The sequence below is a fragment of the Lepus europaeus genome, chromosome 19, assembly GCF_033115175.1.
Source record: "Lepus europaeus isolate LE1 chromosome 19, mLepTim1.pri, whole genome shotgun sequence".
NCBI classification, from domain to species: Eukaryota; Metazoa; Chordata; class Mammalia; order Lagomorpha; family Leporidae; genus Lepus; species Lepus europaeus.
Window position 1 is genome coordinate 44,451,523 of NC_084845.1, and position 21,932 is coordinate 44,473,454.

Here is a 21,932-nt window from a genome sequence, read left to right on the forward strand (position 1 = left end):
TAAAGTCACAGAATCATCTAGAACCATGAGTCCCCAACATCTTTTCCAGGTAAGTTCTCCCATCTTTATTTTTGTAAAAAAAGAAAAGAGAGAAAAGAAACAAAGACAACGAAGTCACCACCTAGCGCAGGCCGGCTCACCCACACGGCCGCAGTCCCTCCCTCCATGTCTCCTGTGGCCGACCAGTGGTGTTGGAGAAGCAGTTGGCTTTCACGCTAGCCTTCCCAAAGGGAGTGTTATAAATAAGGGCTTGGGAACGGGAAGGAAACCGGAGGGGTTCCGTCTTGGAGAAGTCTGAGTGACGTGTGCAGAACGCAGAGGGATGCCACGGCTGCCGGGAAGCGCAGCCTGTGCTGGGCTAGAGGGCTCTGCGGGTGCCGTGCGCCTGCTCAGCCCTCCCGGAACGGGCTGAGCACTAGGAGCTGCTGGTTAGGCTAATCCTGTGGCAGGCCTGGCGTCTGTTAGTGCAGTTAGTGCCGGGGAGAAGGCTGGGCCCCACTGCAGACACTGCAGGGCAAAGGCGGCAGAGACCAGGAGAGCCCCACCCCCCATCCCCTCCTGCTGAGAGGGGCAAGGCCAGGTGGCCCCATCCCCACGCAGGTGCCGCTCAGGCCTCAGGAGTTTTCTCAGGAGTCTTGTGAGAGCTTGCGTCCCGGAACACTGTGACCCAGCAGCAGCTTCGCCCCAGGACAGGCCAGGACGCGGGCTTCAGGCGTAGCCCCCGGCCATCTGACTGGTGGCCGCGTTGCTGCCCACGCCACGCCACGCCTGGAAGCTGAAGAACGTGCTCACCCCGTAGGCAATCATCACTAGACAGGCAAAGAACTGCAAGAGAAGGGGGAAGGAGGCCGAGGGTGAGTGTGGCTGAGCAAGGCGCTGGAGGAGGGCGACGGTGAGAGCGGCACACCTGGGTCTCCGGCGTGGGGCCGGGGGAGTGAGTGGCCCTGGCAGCCGACCGCTTGCTGTGGGCAGATGTGCGCCAGGTTCCGGGCAGGGAGGCTGATGTTACGTTCCCAGCAGGGAGGGGAGGGGAGGCGTGCAGGGCCTCGTGGAAGTGAAGTGACCTGTGTGGAAGGGCCTGCAGCCACTGGACTTGGGCTTTACAAGCAGGGTGCCTGTAAACCCTGCACATGGCTTTAACCTAAGGGCGTTGCAGGGAGGGGGCACACCCAGTGTTGAACCTTGTGCGAGAGGCCGTGTGAGCACAGCTGGTCTACAGCAGCGTTCCCCAGGCACCCTGAATGTTCCTTTGACCACCACAAACCATTCCCCAAGCATCCCGGCTCCCCAAGGCTTTACTGCTGATTAACAAGGCCCAAAGCAGCCCGGCCCCCTGTGAGGCCCACTTGCAGGTTAGGTGACGACTGCTTGGGGGGTGCCAGGTGCCTGGCCTCTGACTAAAGGGGCAGAGGGAGCTGGGAGGCCTGGTCCCGTCTCCCTTGTAGACAGCCAAGGAGGCCCCGGGAACCACACTCACAGAGGCAGCCGCTCGCTGGTTGTAGGGCCGGCTGCCCTTCAGGGACGTCAGGTCCACCACAGCGGAGCAGGTGATGAAGGCGGTGATGTAGAGCACGGTGGCGCTGGCGTTAAAGACCATCAGCTGGTGGGGCAGGGAGACAAGGCCCGAGATGAGCAAGCTCACAGTCCCCGACCCCGCGGAGCTGCCTAGCACAGGTGGGGATGGAGACACCATGAGAGGCAGCCATCCCCCTTGGGTCAGCCTGGAAGCTGTCCGAGCAGGTGCACAAACACCCTAAGACTGAGTGGTGGGGGCTGGCGCTGTGGCGTAGCAGGTAAAACCTGCTATGCCACCTACAGTGCCAGCATCCATATGGGTGCCGGTTAGAGATCTGGCTGCTCCACCCCCAAAGTATCCAGCAGAAGATGCCCCAGGTGCTTGGGCCCCTGCATCCATGTGGGAGATCCAGAGGAAGCTCCTGGCTCCTGACTTCAGATCGGCCCAGCTCCGGCCATTGCGGCCACCTGGGGAATGAACCAGCGGATGGAAGACCTCTCTCTGCCTCTGTACCTCTCTGCCTTTCAAATAAATAAATCTTAAAAAAAAAGACTGAGCGGTAGAGGGAGGAAGGATGAGATGGCCTCAAGGATCGGGTCAGAGACACTGCCAATCCCACCAAGCAAAAACTCTTCCCCAGGTGACCCATCTCTGCCAGCTGCTCCTCCCCGTGTGACTCAGGGCTGAGCCCAGGCCCCAGCACCACTTGGCTCTGCAATGGGTCCTAGGGGTGGGGCCCCATATCCCTCCTGCCCCCCATGGGAGGAATCTTGGCTCCCTCTTAGCCACATGCGAGGCACAGGGGCCCAGGGCAAAGGCTGCAGAAAAGCCCTTAGTGAGACCCAGACGCTCCCAATGGGATATCAAGGTGGGCAGGAAGGGGCCCTTACAGGGCAGCCCAGGCCCTGGGCTCAGAGCCAGCTTGTGGTCTAAGCTATCGGCCCTCAGAACATTTGTCCCATAGGTCTTTGTTTCTAATTACTAACGTTCCAAAATTAAGATTTCATATGAAAACCTGACATCATCTTTTTTAAAAATTTTATTTATTTGGAAGTCAGAGTTACACAGAGGAGAGGCAGAGAGAGAGAGAGGTCTTCTATCCACTGGTTCACTCCCCAAATGGCCGCAACAGCCAGAGCTGTGCTGATCCGGAGCCAGGAGCATCTTCCAGGTCTCCCACATGGGGACAGAGGCCCAAGGACTTGGGCCATCTTGTACTGTTTTCCTAGGCCATAGCAGAGAGCTGGATTGGAAGTGGAGCAGCCGGTTCTCGAACTGGCGCTCATATGGGATGCCGGCACTTCAGGCCAGGGCGTTAACCCACTGTACCACAGCGCCAGCCCCTGAAGATTGTCAGTTCTCATACTGAGGTGGGCATTTGACACAGCAGTTAAGCTGCCACGTGGACACCCCCATTGCCCATCAAAATGCCCAGAATGCAGCCCCTGCCTCACTCCCAATTCTAGTCTCCTGCTAATGTGCACCCTGGGAGGTGGCAGAAGATGGCTTAAGAACTTGGGTCCTGGGGCCATCACTGTGGCGTGGTGGGCAGAGCCACTGCCAGTGGTGCCGGCATCCCATATGGGTGGCAGCTCAGGTTCTGGCTGCTCCACTTCCAATCCCTCCCTCTGCTAATGCGCCTGGAAAAGCAGCAGAAGATGGCCCAAGTGCTTACACCCCTGTATCCACATAGGAGACTAAAGAAGCTCCTGGGTTCGCACCGGCCAAGCTCCAGCCATTGCGGCCATTTGGGGAGTGAACCAATGGATGGAAGATCACCATATGGGTGCCAGTTCAAGTCCCGGCTGCTCCACTTCCCATCCATTTCCCTGCTGATGGCCTGGGAAAGCAGCAGAAGATGGTCCAAGTGCTTAAGCCCCTACATCCGTGTGGAGACCCAGAAGCTCCTGGCTCCTGGCTTTGATCTGGCCCAGCCCTAGCCATTGCAGCCATCTGGGGAGTGAACCAGCAGATGGAAGATCTGTCTCTCTGTAACTCTGCTTTTCCAAATAAAAAATCTTAAACAACAACAACAACACTTGGGTCTTGGGTCCCTGCCAAATGTGTGGGGGACCCGGATGGAGTTCCTGGCTCTGGGCTTCAGCCTGGCCCAGCCCTGGCTGTTAGAGCCATTTGAGGAGTGAGGCAGTAGGTGGTGGACGGAAGATTTCTCTCTGCCTCTGCCTCTCTGTCTTTGTGTGTATATGTGTCTCCCTGTCTGCCTGTCACATAAAATAATTTAAAAACCCTTTATATTAAACAATCTTAAAATGTCAGAAGACTTTGCACCAAGAACTGAGTTGCAGCTGAGCAGGGGCAGCTCCCCATGGAACCATGTGGGTTCCCCAGAACCCCTCCTAGCCCAGTTCACTCACACTTCTTGCCTGAGTCCTTAAGGGTCTGGAGCCCCCATCCCGGAAAATCCCAACTGGGCAATCCTAACGGAGCCTTCCCTAGATGCAGGTAAGCGCTCTCTGCCCCACTGTGAACAGGCAGGGAACACAAGCAACGCTCAGCCATCCAGGCCTGCAAAGGCGCCTCCTGCCAGCAACAGCCGCCCCTGGAGCCCCAGTCTGCCTCCCAGGACAGGGGTGGAGCCTGACTCAGGAACTCAGGCCTCCCAGGGCCCTGCAAACACAGCCCGGCCCCCACTCTGTCTTGTGGATGACTCACGTTCCCTCCGCCTGAAGAGGCGCTGAGCTGCCCACGGTGCTGCCTAGCGCCAGCCCTGCTTGTCCTGCAGTCACGTGCGTCTCTCGCCTCTGTGCGGGGAGCCTCAGACCCCAGCTGCAGGGGTGCCCCCGTCAGAGAAAAAGCCCAGTCTGTGTCTGCCCAGCATTCTCTCCACGGCTGACCTGGGCAAACCCGAGCCACCCAGCCTCTCCTGGCTGGCCAGAGCCGGCCCTGCACTCTCGACCCTGACCTTGGCTTCTGCCTGACCCAAGCAACCCATGCTCAAATTCGGACCACTGCCAGGATTCCTAACGGCCCCTTGAATCCATTCAACAGCCTCCACTACCCCAGTTCTGCGGCCAAGCTGCCCCGCCGAGACTCACCACCAGCGGCCAGGGCACCGTGTACCACTTCAGGTGCAGCTGAAGCAGGTAGAAGATGAAGACGACGATTGTCACCAGCCAGAGGAAGACTGCGACGAACATCACCCAGCCGTAGGCCGGGTACAGGTGGTATGGGGTGTCAGCAATGAGGGCCCACACCAGCAGCCCCAGCACCTGGGAGGAGATAGGGCAGAGTCTCCCAGAGCCCTCCACTCTGGCCGGAGCCTCAGCTCCTTGCTCCTTTAGTTGGCTCCTGCTGTATACGACTGTGCCCCCCCCCCCAGTCCCAGCTGCCGTGGTGTGTGTTCCAGGACACCTTCCCCCCACTCCACCAGTGTGGGTTCCAGAACGTTCTTCTGTGCTTGCATGCCCCTCCTGCCCCCAGGATGGTAACTGTCTCCTTCCCTGGACGGTGCATCCCCCAGGAACAGGACCGCAGCTGTCTCACTCAGCCGAGTGCCTGGACCCAGCACTCGGGCCCTGCCGGGGGCCAGGGGACCTGAAAGGAAGACGGAGTCACCAGCACCACCCCCCGGGGATGCCACAGTCACTCGGACCCAGGGGCTCACAGGTGGGGAGAGAAGGGTCTTGTGTCCAGCACAGGGGCCCCTGGGTGACCTCCCACCCTGCCCTCCCTGCTTCTCCCAATCACCCTTCCTTCCATACAGGTGTTGCCATCCCCACGTGACCGGTGAAACGCTGTTCCTCCCGGGCCCGAGCATCCCGGGACACATTGAGTGGTGGCTGACAGCATGGTCTCCAGAGTCACCTGCCTGGTTTAGACCCCCAGACCCCTTACCAGCTCTGTGACCTTGGCCAAGCTCGTGACCTCACTGGGCTTTGTGAAATGAGTATGGGGGGGGGGGGGGCGCTGTGGCATAGTGGGTAAAGTTGCCACCTGCAGCGCCAGCCTCCCATATGGATGCCAGTTCGAGTCCTGGCTGCTCCACTTCCAATCCAGCTCTCTGCTGTGGCCTGAGAAAGCAGTGGAAGATGGCCCAAGTCCTTGGGCCCTTGCACCCACGTGGGAGACCTAGAAGAAGCTCCTGGCTCCTGGCTTCAGATCAGACCAGCTCTGGGCATTGTGGCCATTCAAGGAGTGAACCAGAGGAGGGAAGACCTCTTTCTCTCTGCTTTTCAAGTAAATAAACAAATATTTTAAAAAAGAAAGAAAGAGATAAGAAGCCCACACAGAGCTTCATACTATAACGAGTCAGGGGTTTCTGTGGGGCACAGTGGCAGCTCTTGCTTTCATTGTTCCAGAAGGGGCAAAGCCCCAGCCAGGCTGCACAAGCCCCAGCCCCCGAGGTCGGGCCCGGGGCAGCCCGAGGTGAGGCCCACGGCGTAGCTCCCATGGGCCCCTTCCTGCCCACTTCCTTCCTGATGGGGACCTCGGGTCAGAGACATTGGCCTTTCTCCACAAGGACGCAAACACCTGGCCTCCAGGGGCACAGGAAGGGGCACGTGGGGCTGTAGAGATAGGCTCCACTGCTGACCCGCTCGTCCCCCAGCTTCCCGGGCAGCATCCGGGCATGTGCCCCAGCCCAAGGACCCAACCTCCTGCACGCGGACCACCGGAGCAAGACCCAGGCCTGGCGGCTGCAGGCTCCTGAACACCACACCACACCTGGAGAGCTGGCGCTCGGCTGAGGGCTCACAATCCAGTGCACGGCCAGAGCGGGGCCTCTGCCAGGACACCCCTACACATGCAGAGCCGGGCCAGGAATGGCTTGGAGCTGAGCCCCTCCATCAAGCGGTCCTCTCTCCTCTGCCTCCCCTTCCTGGTGCATGGGCGGGGCCCTCTGCTGAGTCACTGGCTCTCCAAACCCTGCTGAGCTGGGTAACCTTGGGCCACCCACCGCCTTCCTCTCTCTGAGGGGCTCCACTGGGCAATTCTGGTGAGGCCCACCCACTAGCAGCCCCCCCACCCACCGCCAAGGAATTCAGTGCTTTGTTCACTGCTCAATCTCCAGTGCCCCACAGTGCCTAGTACGTAATGTGTACTCAATCAATCCGCGCTGGGGAACTTACAGTCCCACCTCCTCGTCCAGAAACGGTGAGACACCTGCCTGGCCCAGGAGCTACAGGAGGAGGAGGGCGGGTGCATGGCAAAGCAGTTAAGGTCTTAGCCAGAGCACCTGGGCTCCAGCCCCAGCTCCGTCTGACTCCAGCTGCCTGCAAATGTGCACCTCGGGAGGCAGCAGGTACTCGGCTCTGGCCCAGCCCTGGCTGTTGTGAGCATCTGGGGCGTGAAGCAGCAGATGGAAGATTTGATTCCCTCATTCATTCTCTCTCTCCCTCCCCCCTCCTCTGTTGCTCTGCCTCTCAAATAAGTACATCTTTTTAAAAAGAGAAACAGGTTTACCTGTTCTATTTTTTAAATAGCATGAAAAGTTCACTTTTCATTTAAAGCAAGCTTCCATACCCCCCCCACACACACACACCTCCCCTCCCCACCCCTGCTCTTGGGCTGCTGGTTCCAACCACCTGGAAGGAAGGCAGGAAACACCCATGAGCTAGAAACCAAGGGAAGGTTGGGGCCGGCGCTGTAGCGTAACGGGTGAGGCTGCCACTTGCGGTGCCGGTTCTAGTCCCGGCTACTCCTCATCCAATCCAGCTCCCTGCTGCCTGGGAAAGCAGTAGAAGATGGCTCAATTCCTTGGGCCCCTGCACCCCCGTGGGAGACTTGGAGAAAGATCCTGGCTCTTGGATTCAGATCGGCACAGCTCCAGCCGTTGCGGCCAACTGGGGAGTGAACCAGCGAATGGAAAACCTCTCTCTCTCTCTCTCTCTCTCTCTCTCTCTCTGCCTCTCCTTCTTCTCTTTGTGTAGCTCTGACTTTCAAAGTAAATAAAATAAATCTTAAAAAAAAAAAAAGTCGAGGGAAGGTCAACTACCTGCTCGGTGACTCCTCATGAGAACCACTCATGCCGTCCGCCCTGTGCCAGCCACGGCAAGGGCTACTGCTCCCCGAGTCCCTGCTTCCCCCATTCACCTCCCATAGAAGCTCAGAAGGAGGCGTGCCTGTGGTTACCGTGGGAAAAGGGCAGGGTCGGATTAGAACCCAGCTCTGTGGCGTGGCTTCCTGCGGGACTGTGAGTCATGTGACAACACTTCAGCTGGCGCCCTGGGCTGGGCCGGGATTCTATCACCACTGCCCTGCCCTCTCCTGTGCTCCAACCCCACCCCAGAGCAGCAAACGCAGCCCCAGGCGATGCGGCTGTGGGTAAGCAGTGGGAATTTCTAGCACCCCTTCGGGCCATGCTGTCTGACTTCCTGCCTGGGACAAGGTCCAGCCCCACACCAGCCAGGCAGAACCATCTCCTCCAGAGCTCCCGGTCCAGGCTAAGGTCAGGCCACCCCCATGGTGTCCGGCTGGGGTAATCTTACCAGGGAGCTGAGGCCCAGCCCCACACCTCCAAGATCTGCAGAGCCCTCCTGCTGTGCTTGCCCCCTTCCCATGAGGCTGGCCCTGCAGTGCAGAGGGAAGGGGACCCCTGGGGCTGGAGGGTGGGGCAGGAGGTCCCAATGGCCCCCTGCTGTGCCTGGACGCCCACCTGGAAACCCAGCCCTATCTGCCGCAGGCCCCTGCTGCCCTGGCTTCACCGCCAGCAACAAATCCCTACTGAGCACCTGCCGTGGGCGAGCGGCCACAGGCCAGGGGCCCTGCAGACCTGGAGCTCCTCTGCCACCAGGGGAGCCGGATAAACCCCCCACCAAACAAGTAAAACCTCTGGGGAGCCCTAAGTGCTGCAGGGAAGAATCCTGTTGAGAACAGAGAGGAAGAGGGGGTGGGGTCACCACTGCAGTTTTAGCTAAAGGGCCAAACAAGATGGCAGGGCAAGCCAACAGGGGCGCAAGCACCCAGGGAGGGCCGTGCGGGGGCCTGTGAAGAGCAGAACTCGGGGCCTTTATCTCTGGGTCCATGTAGATCTCTCCTTCTCTCTTGCCTGCGGGTTCAGCTGCTCCGTGTTACTCTGCAGGTGTCCACAATCTGGATCTGCGCGACACAAACACACACACAGCCAAACCAACAAACACACACAGCCAAACCAACACACACACACAATCTGTGTCACACACACACACAATCTGTGCCACACACACAGCCAAACCAACACATACACACACCGCATCACACAATCTGTGCCACACACAATCTGTGCCACACACACACACAGCCAAACCAACACACACACTCACACAGCCAAACCAACACACACACACACTGTGCATCACACACACTCACACACACCAAATCCTTGCCTTTCTTCCCCACTCTCTGGAGGCCCCAGGCACCGCCTCCCCCAGCAGGTGCTACAGGTAAACAAAGAACAGCCTGGAAACCTCAAGGGCACAGGGCCTTTTCATCCTGAAACCCTGGCTGAGTTGGGAGGGAGCACTTGTTGTCTGGATGAGGTTTGGAAGGCGGAAGAGGGCATTCACAGGACCTTTGCACTGCCCTAGATGCCTAGGCCACAGAGAGGGGTTTTGCGAAAACCCCCTTCGGGACTAGAAAGACTGGCCACAAAATCGGAGCGAGAGGCGCTTTGGTTCCAGCACAGCGCTGCCCATGTCTCCAGACACCGCCGACCCCACCAACCGCACAGGCCAGGTCCGGGCAGTACCGTGCTCTCCTGTGGCTCAGGGCGGCCACCTCGTTCTTACCTTTGGTTGTAGGTTGAATGGTGTTCCCAAGGCTATGTTCAAGTCCAACCCCCACCCCTGGCACCTGTCAATGGGAACTTGATTGAGGAAAAGGTCTTCCTAGGATCTGTAAGCGTGCTTCAAAAAGTTCAGGGAAAATGGAATTAAAGTATGATGGTGGGGAGGGGAGTGGGTTTGGCCTAGTGGTTAAGACGCAGCTCACACTGGAGGACCCGAGTTCGAGTCCCTGTCCACTCCTGACTCCAGCCTCCCACTCATACGCAGCCCAGGAGGCAGGAGGAAGTCCTTGGGTCCCTGCCACCCACGGGGGAGACATGGATGGGGCTCCTGGCTCCTGGGGGGGCTCCTGGCTCCTGGCTTTGGCCTGGTCCAGTCCGGGCTGTTGCAGGCATTTGAGGGAGTGAGCCAGCAGACGGAAGATTTGTCTCCTCCACCCCTACCCTCTGCCTTCAAATAAATAAATGATGGATTTTTTTTTTTTTTTTTTTTTTGACAGGCAGAATGGACAGTGAGAGAGAGAGACAGAGAGAAAGGTCTTCCTTTTTGCCGTTGGCTCACCCTCCAAATGGCCGCCACGGTAGGCGCGCTGCGGCCGGCGCACCGCGCTGATCCGATGGCAGGAGCCAGGTGCTTATCCTGGTCTCCCATGGGGTGCAGGGCCCAAGCACTCCCTGGCCACAGCAGAGAGCTGGCCTGGAAGAGGGGCAACCGGGACAGGATCGGTGCCCCGACCGGGACTAGAACCCGGTGTGCCGGCGCCGCAAGGCGGAGGATTAGCCTAGTGAGCCACGGCGCCGGCCTAAATGATGGATTTTTAAAAGCATGAGCTTATTTTGGTGCAAAAAGCTGGAAGCTATGCATAGTTTTTCCATAATATGCATTTTTTCTGACATGTTAAAAACAAATCTTAGCACCAAAATACTCACAGGTTGGATTCCATCTTTATATGAACTCTGAAGCGTCTTCAGCCTCAGGTTAAAACGAGGTCACGTTGGATGGGGGAGGACACTAACCAGTGACTGGTGTCCCTGTGAGAAGGGAGACACGAGGACAGAGGGCCACCTGGAGAGCGAATGCTGTGGGCACACGGAGGCAGGGACGGGGGTGCTGTGTCCCCGGGCCAGGAATGCCCAGGACCACCAGGTGCTGCCCAGAGCCCTAGACCCGGCCTCCAACACCGGCCCCGCCAACACATGGATCTCAGACTTCTGGCCCTGGAATCGTAAGGCAATACAGGTGTGTCAAACCTGTTGACTTTCATCATGGTCTTGTTTCACTAAGACGCCGACATCCATAATGACGGGAGTTTGCCCTTTCAACGCCTTCTGTCCAAGCTCTGGTCCTGCTGGCTTACTAGCTGTGTGACCTCAGCCAAGTGGTATAACCTCTCTGGGCCTCCATACCTTCACCTTAGAAACGCACTCATCACTTAAGGTGGTTCTGAGAAGCAAACGAAGCCACGCAGACAAGGCACTTTGACCCCGGTGGCACTGGGACTCTGAGGGGTGAGGAGCTGGTGCGAGTCAGTCCTCCGTGCCTGATAGTCACAGGGTGCCAAGCTCCCCAGGGTCCAGGCTGGCCAGGCCCTGTGAGATAACAAACCTATCTACACAGGGGCAGCACACACAGCCCCGGGCGCAGATAAGGGGGAGCCCTCGCCAGCCCCACCCGTCTGACAGTCAAGGCTCCCGGGGCCTCACTTCTTCCACCTCAGTCTTCCCTCCTGTACAGTGGGAGCAAGGTTCCTCTGCCTGTTCCCCCAAGTCCACGGTGTGACCCTTCAGCACAGGCTTCCTGCAGGGGCCCAAGGCCAACTCCCCTCTGACCCAGAGGTGGTCACCCCAACTCTCCTTCCTGGCCTCCCTGCTTCCTGGGCAGGATGAGCCCTGGTGGGCTCGCTGTGTGGCTTTGGGAGAGTCACGAGTTCCCTCTGATGAGCTTCCCGCTGTGATATGTGAAGGACGAGGGAGGCTACAGCTCTCCCAGTCCCCTTGCAGGTGACACGTGGGAAAACAAGTGAAAGCCACAGAAGTGGTGAGGGCAGGTGCTGGGGGGAACATATCCCAGAGAGAGCCAGAGCCTGCAGCTGACACCCGGAGCCCAACTCAGCAGGGCAGGCGGGTCACAGGAATGACAGGGGGCTAGGGAGGGGACAGCAACCCCTGGGGTCTGGTGGGGCCCCCGGGAGCCGGCACTCTGGTTCTCCACGAGGCTCTCGGAACCTGGATTTTGTGTGGAATCTTCAACTCTTTAAACTGTGGCAACTAAACCCAGGGTTTCAGAAACAACCTGAGAGGCAGGCAGACCCCACTGCTGGCGGCCCCTCCCACAGCCCTAGGTCTCCCAGGCCCAAGGCAGACAAGTGACCCTGCCCAGGGTCCCCCTCACTGGGGACACATCTGGGCAGCCTGGGGACACTCAGAACTTGGCCTGCCCAGGCCCAGCCTCTGCCCCCACCCTGGCCCTTGTCCCTACAGTGAAAGGGACTTTATGGGAACAAAAAGCCACCCATTGTGTCACACTGAGACAAAGGGGCAGGGGAGAGAGGCTCCGGACGCCTGGGCTGGTCACAACAGCGCCACACGCCACCCACTCCCTGGGCCAGAGGGAGGCCTTGGGGTGGGGGTGGGGGGACACCTTGGAATTCCCGGGCCAGACACTGAGCTTTCGAGAACCCTGGAGTCACCATGCCCCAGCTGGCCAGAGATCACGAGGGCAGAGGCCGAGCCCAGTCCCAAACAGCAAAGCGAGTGGGCCTGGGGCAGCACTGAACAAGCCTGCGCCTCCCTGCTGTTATCTGAGAAATGGGCGTGTGAGTTACCCAAGTGAGTCACGCAGCCGTTGAAGGCTGCACCCGCACGCACACGCGGGCCTGGGAACGCAGCGGGGACTCCGCAGCCAGGCCCCGCCCGCCTGTACTGGGCCCCAGCCTGGGTCTAGGGCGGCTCAGGGCCTTAAAACACAGCCTGTGAACCTGGAGAGGTGAACCCAGCAGGTGCGCATGGAACGAGCTCTGCCCCCCACCCCGAGGAGGGGAGGGCCTCCTGTCCGCGCGCGTGCATGTGTGCTGACCACCTCGCCATCCACTGCTTTGAGGTCTCGTTTACTGCTTCATAGAAATCTTCCCGACATGAACACAAACTGCTGCCTGCTCAGGCCCACTCTGGGAGCCAGCTGCCTTCTGGGTCCAGCCCAGGCAGGTCCCCTGCATAGCAGCCGCCCCATGGTGACTAAAGGCAGCTGGGACCCCATGGGTTATACTCTCAGGCCTTCTCTGGCCCCCAGAGCACAAAGCAGCCCTGGACTGTGCGGTCCCCTGCTGGCCTCCAGCCTCCTCCCACCCTCTGTTTCTCAGGGGGTCTCGGCCGGCCTCACAAAGCCCCCCCAACACCCAAACACCTCTGGCCCCACTCCCTCCAGCCTCAGCCCCTCACTGCCCCACCAATCCCTGTTCCCAGGGGCTTCTCTCTGTACCCAACTCCCTCTTTCAAAGGAAACACTTGGCCCATTCCACAGATGGGGAAAACAGAGGCTCTCGGAAGGTCTAGACCTGGTGCAAGGCCCTACACTGCACAGAGTGGGGCCCAAGCTCCCTCTGTGTCACCCACTCCCAGGGGCCATCACTGAGGCAGTTTGAAGGCAGCACCCCTGTCCTAGTGGCCAGAGCGGAGGAGACAGGGCCAGGGCACAAACCCAGGGTTCCAGGATCCCAGGAAGCTTAGGTGCTCAGCACCCACTACCCTCACTCAGGATGCCCTCTGTGGACTGACAGCATTCCCCTCCCCCCAAATTAAAGCTGGAATCACCGGGAGCAGAGCCAGGGCTCCCCAGTGTCATTTCCCTGTGACATACTGGGTGCCACCCTGGTTGATCCCCTTATGCAAACAGGAGAGGCCAGCCCAACAGCCAGACTTTCTTCAAATATCAGGGCTGGGCTCACTGGGAGGCCAAGAAAAACAGTCCCTCACCTCCCACCACCACCTAGCTTCCCAGTCGCCATAGAGACCAGGGCAGGTGCCAACCCACCACCACCAACAACCACCACCAAATCCCCCAAACCATCTAAGAGGAACAGAGCCATCAACATCGGGCCTGGACAGGACCACAGACCCAGGACAGCTTGAGACCGTCGCCCTCTCCCCACTGATGGATGGGTGGAAAGTCTCCCCAGGACACCCGGCCACTCCCGCAGCCGTGCGATCCTGGGGAAGTGCCTTCCCCTCTCTTTTGTCTGAGCCACAAACTACCTGCACTGTTGTTTAAACTCAATATATTCATTTATTTGTAAGATTTTTCAGTGGTATTTCATTTTTGAAGTGGCAACACCTGTTATACAATTGTGGCACCAGATGCTGGGTTCGGCTGTCCTTCTCCTCCCCAACATTCGGTTTCTTCTGGGACAACCAACAACAGTTTCTTATTTGTGTGCCCAGAGACAACCACGTACACATGCACACACACACGCACACACACACTCCAGACCAGCATGCCGGCGTCCGTGTGTGCACACACACAGCTGTGTCCGCGCTTTCTTGTCCTGGCTACACGTGTAGCCCAGGGACTGGGCACGTGGGGAGCTGCTTCTCTGTTTTCTTTGATGGGTGGGGCCGTGTCTTTTCACACCCTGCACGCCGTGGCACGGGGGTACCATAATTTATGTAAGCAGTCCCCAAGTGTGGAGATGTGCGTATCACAAAGATAAACTCACTAGAAAGAGGGAAATGTGGATTATCACAAGAGGGTGAACCAACGGCAAAGGAAGACCTTTCTCTCTGTCTCTCTCTCTCACTGTCCACTCTGCCTGTCAAAAAATAAAATAAATAAATAAATAAATAAATAAAAAAGAGAGAAACTAGCTATAAACTGAAATGCAACAAATATGTAACAATGTCAACACAGTCTGCATCTAGACTGACACTGCTGTCCCCTTGGTTCTGGAACTATCTCTTGTTTAAAACAGAAAATTTAAAAAAAAGTCGGCTCTCCAGACGGGCTGGCACCAAACTGAGCTGCATCTCCCACATCGTCGTGTGGATGTGATGAAACGCAGGCGAGGCGACACTGCCAAGTTCTATGCTGGAGAATTTCTGTACTACCTGGGAGCAGCAATGGTCTAAGACCCGATTTCCAGAAAGAAAAAAGGAAGAAAAAAAGAAACCTTGCCACACCAAAGACCATAATGGCAAAAAGCAGTATGAGCAAAATCCAAGAAACAAACGAGAAACAAAGTATCTGTGTATCTTATAGAACACCTGGCAAGTGATAAGCCAGAGACCAACAACTCAGGGGAGTGAGCAAAGGGAATTCCATGGCCCTGGGAGAGGGTTCTAAAGGTCAAGCTCACTCCCAGAGAACGCAGCCTCTTTCACGGACCGGACCGCCATTCTGGCCCATCACACCTCCATGCTGGGGAGGCACATGCACAGGAGGCAGTGTGGCGGGGGGCGGGGGGGATGGCCGTGACCTCACAGGAGGGTGTTTGGTAATCTCTATCCCAAACACGCAGCGGCGCTGACGTGGCGGTCCCACGTCTGGTAACGTGGCGTACCCATGTACTCAGTGGCACGTGAGAGATCACTGCTTGCAACAGAGTGCCGCAGTAAGGAACGGAAACCCAAGGGTCTGTGCACCAAGGGGCTGGCCACACTTATCACACCTGGGCCGCACTGTGAGATACAAGGAAAGCTACAGGAGAGAAGCCATCCCACAGGCACTGAGACCGAAAGACACCCGTGGCCCCCTGTGACGTGAGAAACAGAAGGGGCAGAAGGGCCAGGCTGGCCCCTGTCTCCTGGGTAAAGTGGGAAGAGCTGGGAACCCACGGCCACGCTGGCCTTATCGCCCTAATAAGGTCTTGAAATGGCATGAAGCAAACTACCGGTCGTAGCTTGGAGGGCTCAGCACTGATCCTGGGGGGGACAGACCGCTTCAGTGTTCTCTTCCTATTTGTTTTCTTCATTTGAAAGACAGAAAAACAAAATCATAAATACACAGAGAGATTTCCCAGCTGCTGGTTCACTCCCAAATGCCCACAACAGCCAGGACTGAACCAAACCCAACCCAGGAGCCCAGAACTCAGCCCAGGTCTCCCACGCGTGGCCCGGCTCACACGAGGACAGCGTGCAGCAGGGTCTTCAGTACAGGACCCCACGCCCACTGGCCCTGGAATGTTCCACGCGGACAGCAGCTGGGGGGCTGGCGGTGGACGAGAGAGACCCCACTCTCATGGACCGCTCTTTGTGCCATCTGAATGCCTGTGCAGTCTCCAAAGAGCAAAACAGGACAACACACCAGGGCTGACCACAGAGGAACAGCTCAGAGAGCAGGGGCTACAGTGCCTCCACAGGACCCTCGCGTAGGTTGCATCCACGCAGACCTGTCTGTCTTTGTAAAGAGATCTTGGCGACACTGGATGTAAGGAATGCCACTCGCTGAGCAGCGGACACAGAATGAAGCTGTCGGTCAGTCTTCAGAACGCACAGAAAAGAGCACTGAGCCCCACCCCCACGCCATCGCCGCTTCCACGGGGACACAGGCAGGTGCCTTTAGCCCGTTTGTATGGGCCATTCTTTTTTAGGAGAATGAAGCCATCCAGTCATGATGTAATCGCAAATCAATTCCCAAACACACAGCACTCCCCCACCACATAAGTGGGGGATGGAGGGGGGTGGGGCACAGAGGGAACTCACAGATGAGGTCCTTGTTTGCTCTGTGCAGTGGGGCCGGCTCGAGGAAGACGGTGAGCCTCGGGGGCCTGGAATGTTTTCCTGGCATCCCTCGCATCCCAGGGGACTGGTTCTAGGGCACCCCCCCCCCACCAGATGTCAAAATCTGCAGGTGCTCAAGCCCCTTCTGGAGCAGGTGTAGTTTGCAAACACATGAGCACATCGTCCTGTATGCTTCAGGTCACCTCGGATGACCTCAGTGTTGGGGAAGCCGAACTGCTTCTTACTTGTCCTGCTGCCTCTGCTTTCTATTTTCTGCTCGCGGTTGGTTGAATCCGGCTGTACCAAGGAGACTGAACCCCAGCGTCCCTGACACAGCCATCCCCGCGTGACCAACCCCTGCTCACACCCGGGTGACTTTCAGGCCCTCACCTGACAGGAGCTGGCTCACCTGCTGGGACTGGAGAAGGAGCCAGGATGACCAGAGCACGAATCTCTAAAACTCCCAAGTACCCACGCATGGAGCAGGCAGCCTGGAAAGGGACTGAGCTTCCTGTCCCCAGAAGCATGCAAGCTACCACTGCTGCCCGTGGACTCCTCAGCTTGCAGAAGAGCGCTAGGATTCTGCAACCCTGTGAACCCTAACACCCCTCATCCCAACAGTCACTGCGCAAAGTCCTTGGCAGTATTACCTGCCGTATTGCTCACAAAGCCCATGGTCACCATTTTACTGACCAGGAAACTGAGGCTGTGGGAAGCTAGGGGACTTCCCCAAGATGGGGTGGAACCAGGCCTTGAACCCCAGGCGGGTGAGGTTTTCAATTGCAGAAGATTCACCAGGGCACAGGGAACTGCGCAGCCACCCCCAGCCCCAGAAGGTAGGGCGAGAAGGACGGGCCGAGGTGCCAAACACACACGGTCCTCTTGCAAGGGGCGCTGGCACAGGGCCTGTGTGCAAGCTGCGGCCAGTCCCCTTCCACAGCCTGAGCCCTGCACAGCCCACTCTGCCAGGAGGGACTCTGGCCCCTGATGAATCTTCCTTCCTTAAGTCTCTTTCCTTTTGCAACAAAATCCCCCAGGAACCTCCTCCCTAAAACAACAAGAAAAACCATCAGGAAGCACAGCGAGACCCAGGCTTTGGATTCTGAGACAGGTGCAACTCCCAGTTTGCCACTCAGCCATGACCTTGGACAAGTCTCCCTCTATCTCTGACTTGGTTTCCTCATTGGTAAACCCAATGAGCTTATCCTTCCCAGATGATGGAGAGGATTAAAAACATAAGAGATGCAGAGGACTTAAAGGCTCCAGGAAGTGCCCTAAGTTAACCACACCTCTGCAGCATCCCCCGCCCACTAGCCACCAAAGCTCTAACAATCAGGTTCTCCAGGTTCTGTTGGCCAGAGTTGTCTCCAGAGCAAACGTGCTTGCTTGCTTTTTCAGAGGCTCTCTGCATAAATGCATCATGTTTACCTCTCTTTGCCTAGGCTACTGGGAAGCTCAACAAAATATCCAGTCTTAAATTTGTGGCAGATTCCTGGCACAATGATCTCTTTGACTCAGCCAGTGCTGTGGCTTAGGGGGTTAAAACCCTGGCCTGAAGCACCAGCATCCCATATGGGTGCCAGTTCTAGTCCCAGCTGCTCCTCTTCTGATCCAGCTCTCTGCTACAGCCTGGGATAGCAGTAGAAGATGGCCCAAGGTCTTGGGCCCCTGAACCCACGTAAACCTGGAGGAAGATCCCGGCTCCTGGCTCCTGTCCCCTGGCTTCGGATCGGCGCAGCTCCGGCTATTGCGGCCATCTGGGGAGTGAACCAGCAGATGGAAGACCTCTTTCTCTGTCTCTACCTCTCTCTGTAATTCTTTCAAATAAATAAAATAAATCTTAAAAAAAAATCAATTCCCTGGCAGTGTGGCTATAAATGGTAATCTACTGTGCATCTCACAAAAGCTAGAAAACCACAAAGAAAGGACAAATATTTGAGAAGACAGGTGCTCCCTGATTTGAGTCGTGCGCCACATCCACATGTATTGAAACATCACATGGGACCCCACAAACAGGTGCAATCTTAGGTGTCAAATAAAAAGAAAAAATCATTTCCTCCCTCCAAACCATCAACTTAAAAAAAAAAAAAAAAAAAAACGACTGGTGTCTTAGCAGCACCACCACTGCTGTTCTCTCTGGAAACCAGTCACCACCAGACATGCATGGAGAACATGATTGGAGCTTCTGGACAACGGAGCTGGGGCCTGGCTAGCCACCCCCTTCCTCCACCCCCACAGCAGACACACTTTGGGAATCTGCATCCGTCTTCCCGTTTACCACCTCCTCCGTGCAGCCTGACCAGAGCTCTCCATCACTCCCTCGACATTGTCAGACCTCCTGCTAAACGGAGAGTGGTCATTCAGAGCATGGGCAAGGGGCCGCAGGTGAAGTGGCTGCTCCATTTCCCATCCAGCTCCCTGCTAGTGCGCCTGGGAAAAGCAGCAGAGGATGGCTCAAGTGCTTGGGCCCCTGCCACCCAGGTATGAGACCTGGATGAAGCTCAGGACTCCTGGCTCTGGCTTGGGCCATTTGGGGAGTGAACCAGCAGATGGAAGATAGTGCTCACTCACTTGCTCTTTTTCTCTCTGTAACTCTGCCTTGCAACAGCATGGGCCAGACAGGTCAGTGTGCCTGGCTGGCAGGAGTTTTATGCCTCTGGGGCAAGCCCCATCTCAGACCCAGGAGAAGCAGGAAGCAGCAGTCTGGTGAGGGCGCTAAGAGGTGCAGGTTCTCAGAACCCGACTGCTGGGGCGGGCAAGGGAAGGCAGCCCGGCCCCCTCCTGGGCCCGAGAGTCAGGAGACCCCAAGAGCAAGCCCCTCCCCCTTGGCCCCCACAGGAGTCCCAGGAATGCAAGCCTTCTCACTCAGGGCCATCAATCCTTTTTTTTTTTTTTTTTTGTGGACAGTGAGAGAGAGAGAGACAGAGAGAAAGGTCTTCCTTTTGCCATTGGTTCACCCTCCTGCCGCAGCAGGCGCACTGCGCTGATCCGAAGGCAGGAGCCAGGTGCTTCTCCTGGTCTCCCATGGGGTGCAGGGTGCAGGGCCCAAGCACTTGGGCCATCCTCCACTGCACTCCCGGGCCACAGCAGAGAGCTGGCCTGGAAGAGGGGCAACCGGGACAGAATCCGGAGCCCGGACCTGGACTAGAACCTGGTGTGCCGGCGCTGCAAGGCGGAGGATTAGCTTATTGAGCCATGGGGCCTAACACAGCAGGGCCCTCCTCCTGGGCCATCAGGGTTCAAATGCAAAGTGCTCAGCTTGGGGGGGGGGGGGGAGGCAGGGCTCTAACCCTTAGGAAGCATCCCGCCCTTGCCCTCTGCAGCTGCCGAAGCCCCTGAAGCTGCCAGCACAGGGAACACACCACCGTGTCAGAAACACACCTGCAGCTGAGGCTTCGCCCACCTGCTGGCTCCTCCCCCAAGGGCCTGGCCCTCCACAGCCCTTTTCCCAGCCTCTGCTCAGGTTCCAGGGAAGTCCCAGCTCACACACCACCTCCTCCAGGAAGTCCTCCCAGTCCCAGCATTGATCTTCCTCTCCTCTGCCCTCTGACACCACATCTCACAAGACACCTGGCTCCCCCTGGGCAGCCCGGAGGCTGCTCTGCTCCGGCCCCTCACAGCTAGTTGAGGGCCTAGACACGGAGGCCAGACCAGCGGCTGTTCCACACCTGAACATTTCAATCAGTCCTGGAACTGGGCCTCCCCACCCCTCCCCCCTCCCTCCACAGGGCCGACCACCTCACCAGGAAACAGAGTTGGAGGAATCTGGAGATTCCTCATTTTCCAGGCGGGGGTGAGGGTCAAGAATGTACATTTTAAACAAACCCCTGCAGATCTGAGAAATCTTTAAGTACAGCGAGGACTCAGGTGGAGGTGGGCGCTTACCTGTGGGGGGGGGGGGGACAGAGGAGGGAGGCGGGATCCCGGCCAGGAGCAACCCGGAGCGCTCCAGCCTGGGCCGGGCAGCCCCGTTAGCAGAAGCGGTCAATGTCCTATCGCCGGAGGGTACTGGAACTCGGATCCTGGCCCAGCTCCCACTCCACCCAAGTCCTCAGGAAACAACCCAGGCTGGTGGGGAAAACTTCACCTGGGGGGGGGGGGAATCCTCCCCCAGGACAGCCTCCGAGAGGGCAGGTCCGGGAAGAGAGGACACCCCAGGCTAGTCCCCAAGGGGCCATATTCCATCATCATATTTCAGGGGGCCAGTCCCGATATCATATGGTAACCACGAAGGGATTTTTAGGGGGTCAGCCCCGGTTTCAGGGCCTGCCCAGGGGTCAGGTTGGGGCAGAAGTCTTGTCTCTGGCTGCCCACACAGCCCCCTCCCCAGCGCAGGGCGCCACATCTGGAACCCCGCGGGGCCGGCCAAACAGGCTGGAAGCGAGCGGCCACCCAGAGGAAGCCAGAAGGGCCCGGCTGCGGCGCGGGAGCCCACGGGACTATGCCTGCGTGCGTGTGGGGGGCGGATGTGCCCCTCCACCAGGCCAGCCGCTCTCTCGAGGGCAGCCACGCGGAGCCGTACCGAGCCTGGACTTTGCCTCAGGCCGGGGCCCCGGGAGGGCAAAGCGGGGACAACGGGGGAGGGGTGGCCCAGGGCTGTGCGCAGCCATTGCCGCTCAGGCGGGAGCTTGGGGGTGGCTGCCGGGACCGCCCGGGGTGGGGGGAAGATGGGCGAGGGCACCGGGTGCACCTTGCGAGTGCTCGCAAGATCGGCCTCAGGGTGGTCGCGGGGGGCGCCCATCCTGGAAGTGCCCCGAAGGCCCGATGCGTCGGGGCGCGTGGGAGCCGGAGCCCCGGGTGCCTGCGAGCGCAGGGGGAGCGCAGCCGCGGACCCCCCACCCCGGCCGGGGCCCGCGTTCTCACCAGCTGCAGCAGCATGAGCGCGCCGAGGCTGGAGCGCACGAAGCCCAGGTCCGGGCGCAGCGCCCAGGCCGAGGCGCCGGCGCCCTGCGCGGGGCTGCTGGTCCGCGTGCTCACTTTGGACGGGAACTCGGCCATGGCGGCTCCGCTCGCCTCCCGAGGTGGCTCCGGCTGCCGTCGCCGCTCCTCCCGCCGCGGCAGCCGGCTCCCGCGCCGCTCGTCCGGCGGTGGCTCCCGGCGCTGCGCTAGGCGTCGGGGCGGGGAGCCCTTGGCCGCCAGGTGCGGCCGGATCCCGGGCCCCGCCCCCGCCGCCAGACCCGCCCCTCTAACCCTTTGCTGGCCGCTGGCCGCTGGCCGGGTCCGTCCGGGCCAGTTGCTACGCAGATGGGGAAACGGAGGCCCGGAGTCGCGAGATGGCTGCGCCGGAGCCCGCCTAGACGGCCGCGCGTTTGCTCCGCGCTCGCCGCGGCTCCGACTGCTCCTCCGCGCGCTCCTGGCCGCGGGAGCCGCTCGCCATCGGGACAGCGCTCCTGGTGCTGTGTGCGGGGAGCGATCCCCAGAAACCACGCACCTCTCCCGGGCGCAGCGGCCCGAGGGCTCCGAGTCAGCGGAGGGGGCGGTCCTTTCGTGACTTTCCGCTGGGATTTCGCTTCGGAGCCCACCCGAGTTAGCGCACGCTGTCCCGCAGCCTCCTGCTCTGTAATACGGAGCTCCGAGGGGCCTCCGCTCCCACAGCTGGCACGCCGCGAGCGGGGAGAGACCGCCCAGAAGGTGGAAGGGCACTTTGGGGGGACGGTTCCCTCGCCCCCGGTGCACCCGGAGACCCTCGGGCCGGCGCGCGCCGTCCACAGCCCGGGCCACCGGTGTCGGCACAGGCAGTTCCTTTAGTCACTAGTCAACCAGCGCTTGCTGGGACGCAGCAGGGGACAGGCTAACGAGGCCTCCTAGGACCCCACTTTGCAGTGGGGATGACCAAGAGTTACCCAGGGAGGAAAAATAAGTTTACAGAGTGGCCAAATGCTGTGATTAAATGAGGTGGCTTCTAGGTAGGGTGGTCTAGGAAGACCTCCAGGGGGTGACATTTCTGCAGAGACCCGGATCAGGAGCGGGGACCAGCCTTGGGCA

General features: G+C 58.9%; 1 protein-coding gene across 1 annotated transcript; it reads right to left on the reverse strand.

Moving 5' to 3' along the window:
* Window positions 1-49: 49 nt before the first annotated feature.
* PLLP (plasmolipin) lies at window positions 50-21,039 on the reverse strand. Its single transcript, XM_062176781.1, has 4 exons — window positions 20,811-21,039; window positions 4,573-4,746; window positions 1,478-1,600; window positions 50-825 (listed from the first exon to the last, which is right to left on the reverse strand). The coding sequence occupies exons 1-4, from the start codon at window positions 20,943-20,945 to the stop codon at window positions 709-711; spliced, it is 549 nt and encodes a 182-aa protein (XP_062032765.1). The 5' UTR covers window positions 20,946-21,039; the 3' UTR covers window positions 50-708.
* Between the last annotated feature and the right edge of the window lie 893 nt (window positions 21,040-21,932).

What these genes read in the sequence shown, in the direction of transcription:
- PLLP (XM_062176781.1), bottom strand. Translation starts at nt 20,945, where the DNA reads ATGGCCGAGTTCCCGTCCAAAGTGAGCACGCGGACCAGCAGCCCCGCG. An exon ending in CGGTGCCCTGGCCGCTGGTG is followed by an intron (nt 1,601 to 4,572) that starts GTGAGTCTCGGC and finishes CTGCCCCACCAG; the next exon opens with CTGATGGTCTTTAACGCCAG. An exon ending in ACCAGCGAGCGGCTGCCTCT is followed by an intron (nt 826 to 1,477) that starts GTGAGTGTGGTT and finishes CTTCTCTTGCAG; the next exon opens with TTCTTTGCCTGTCTAGTGAT.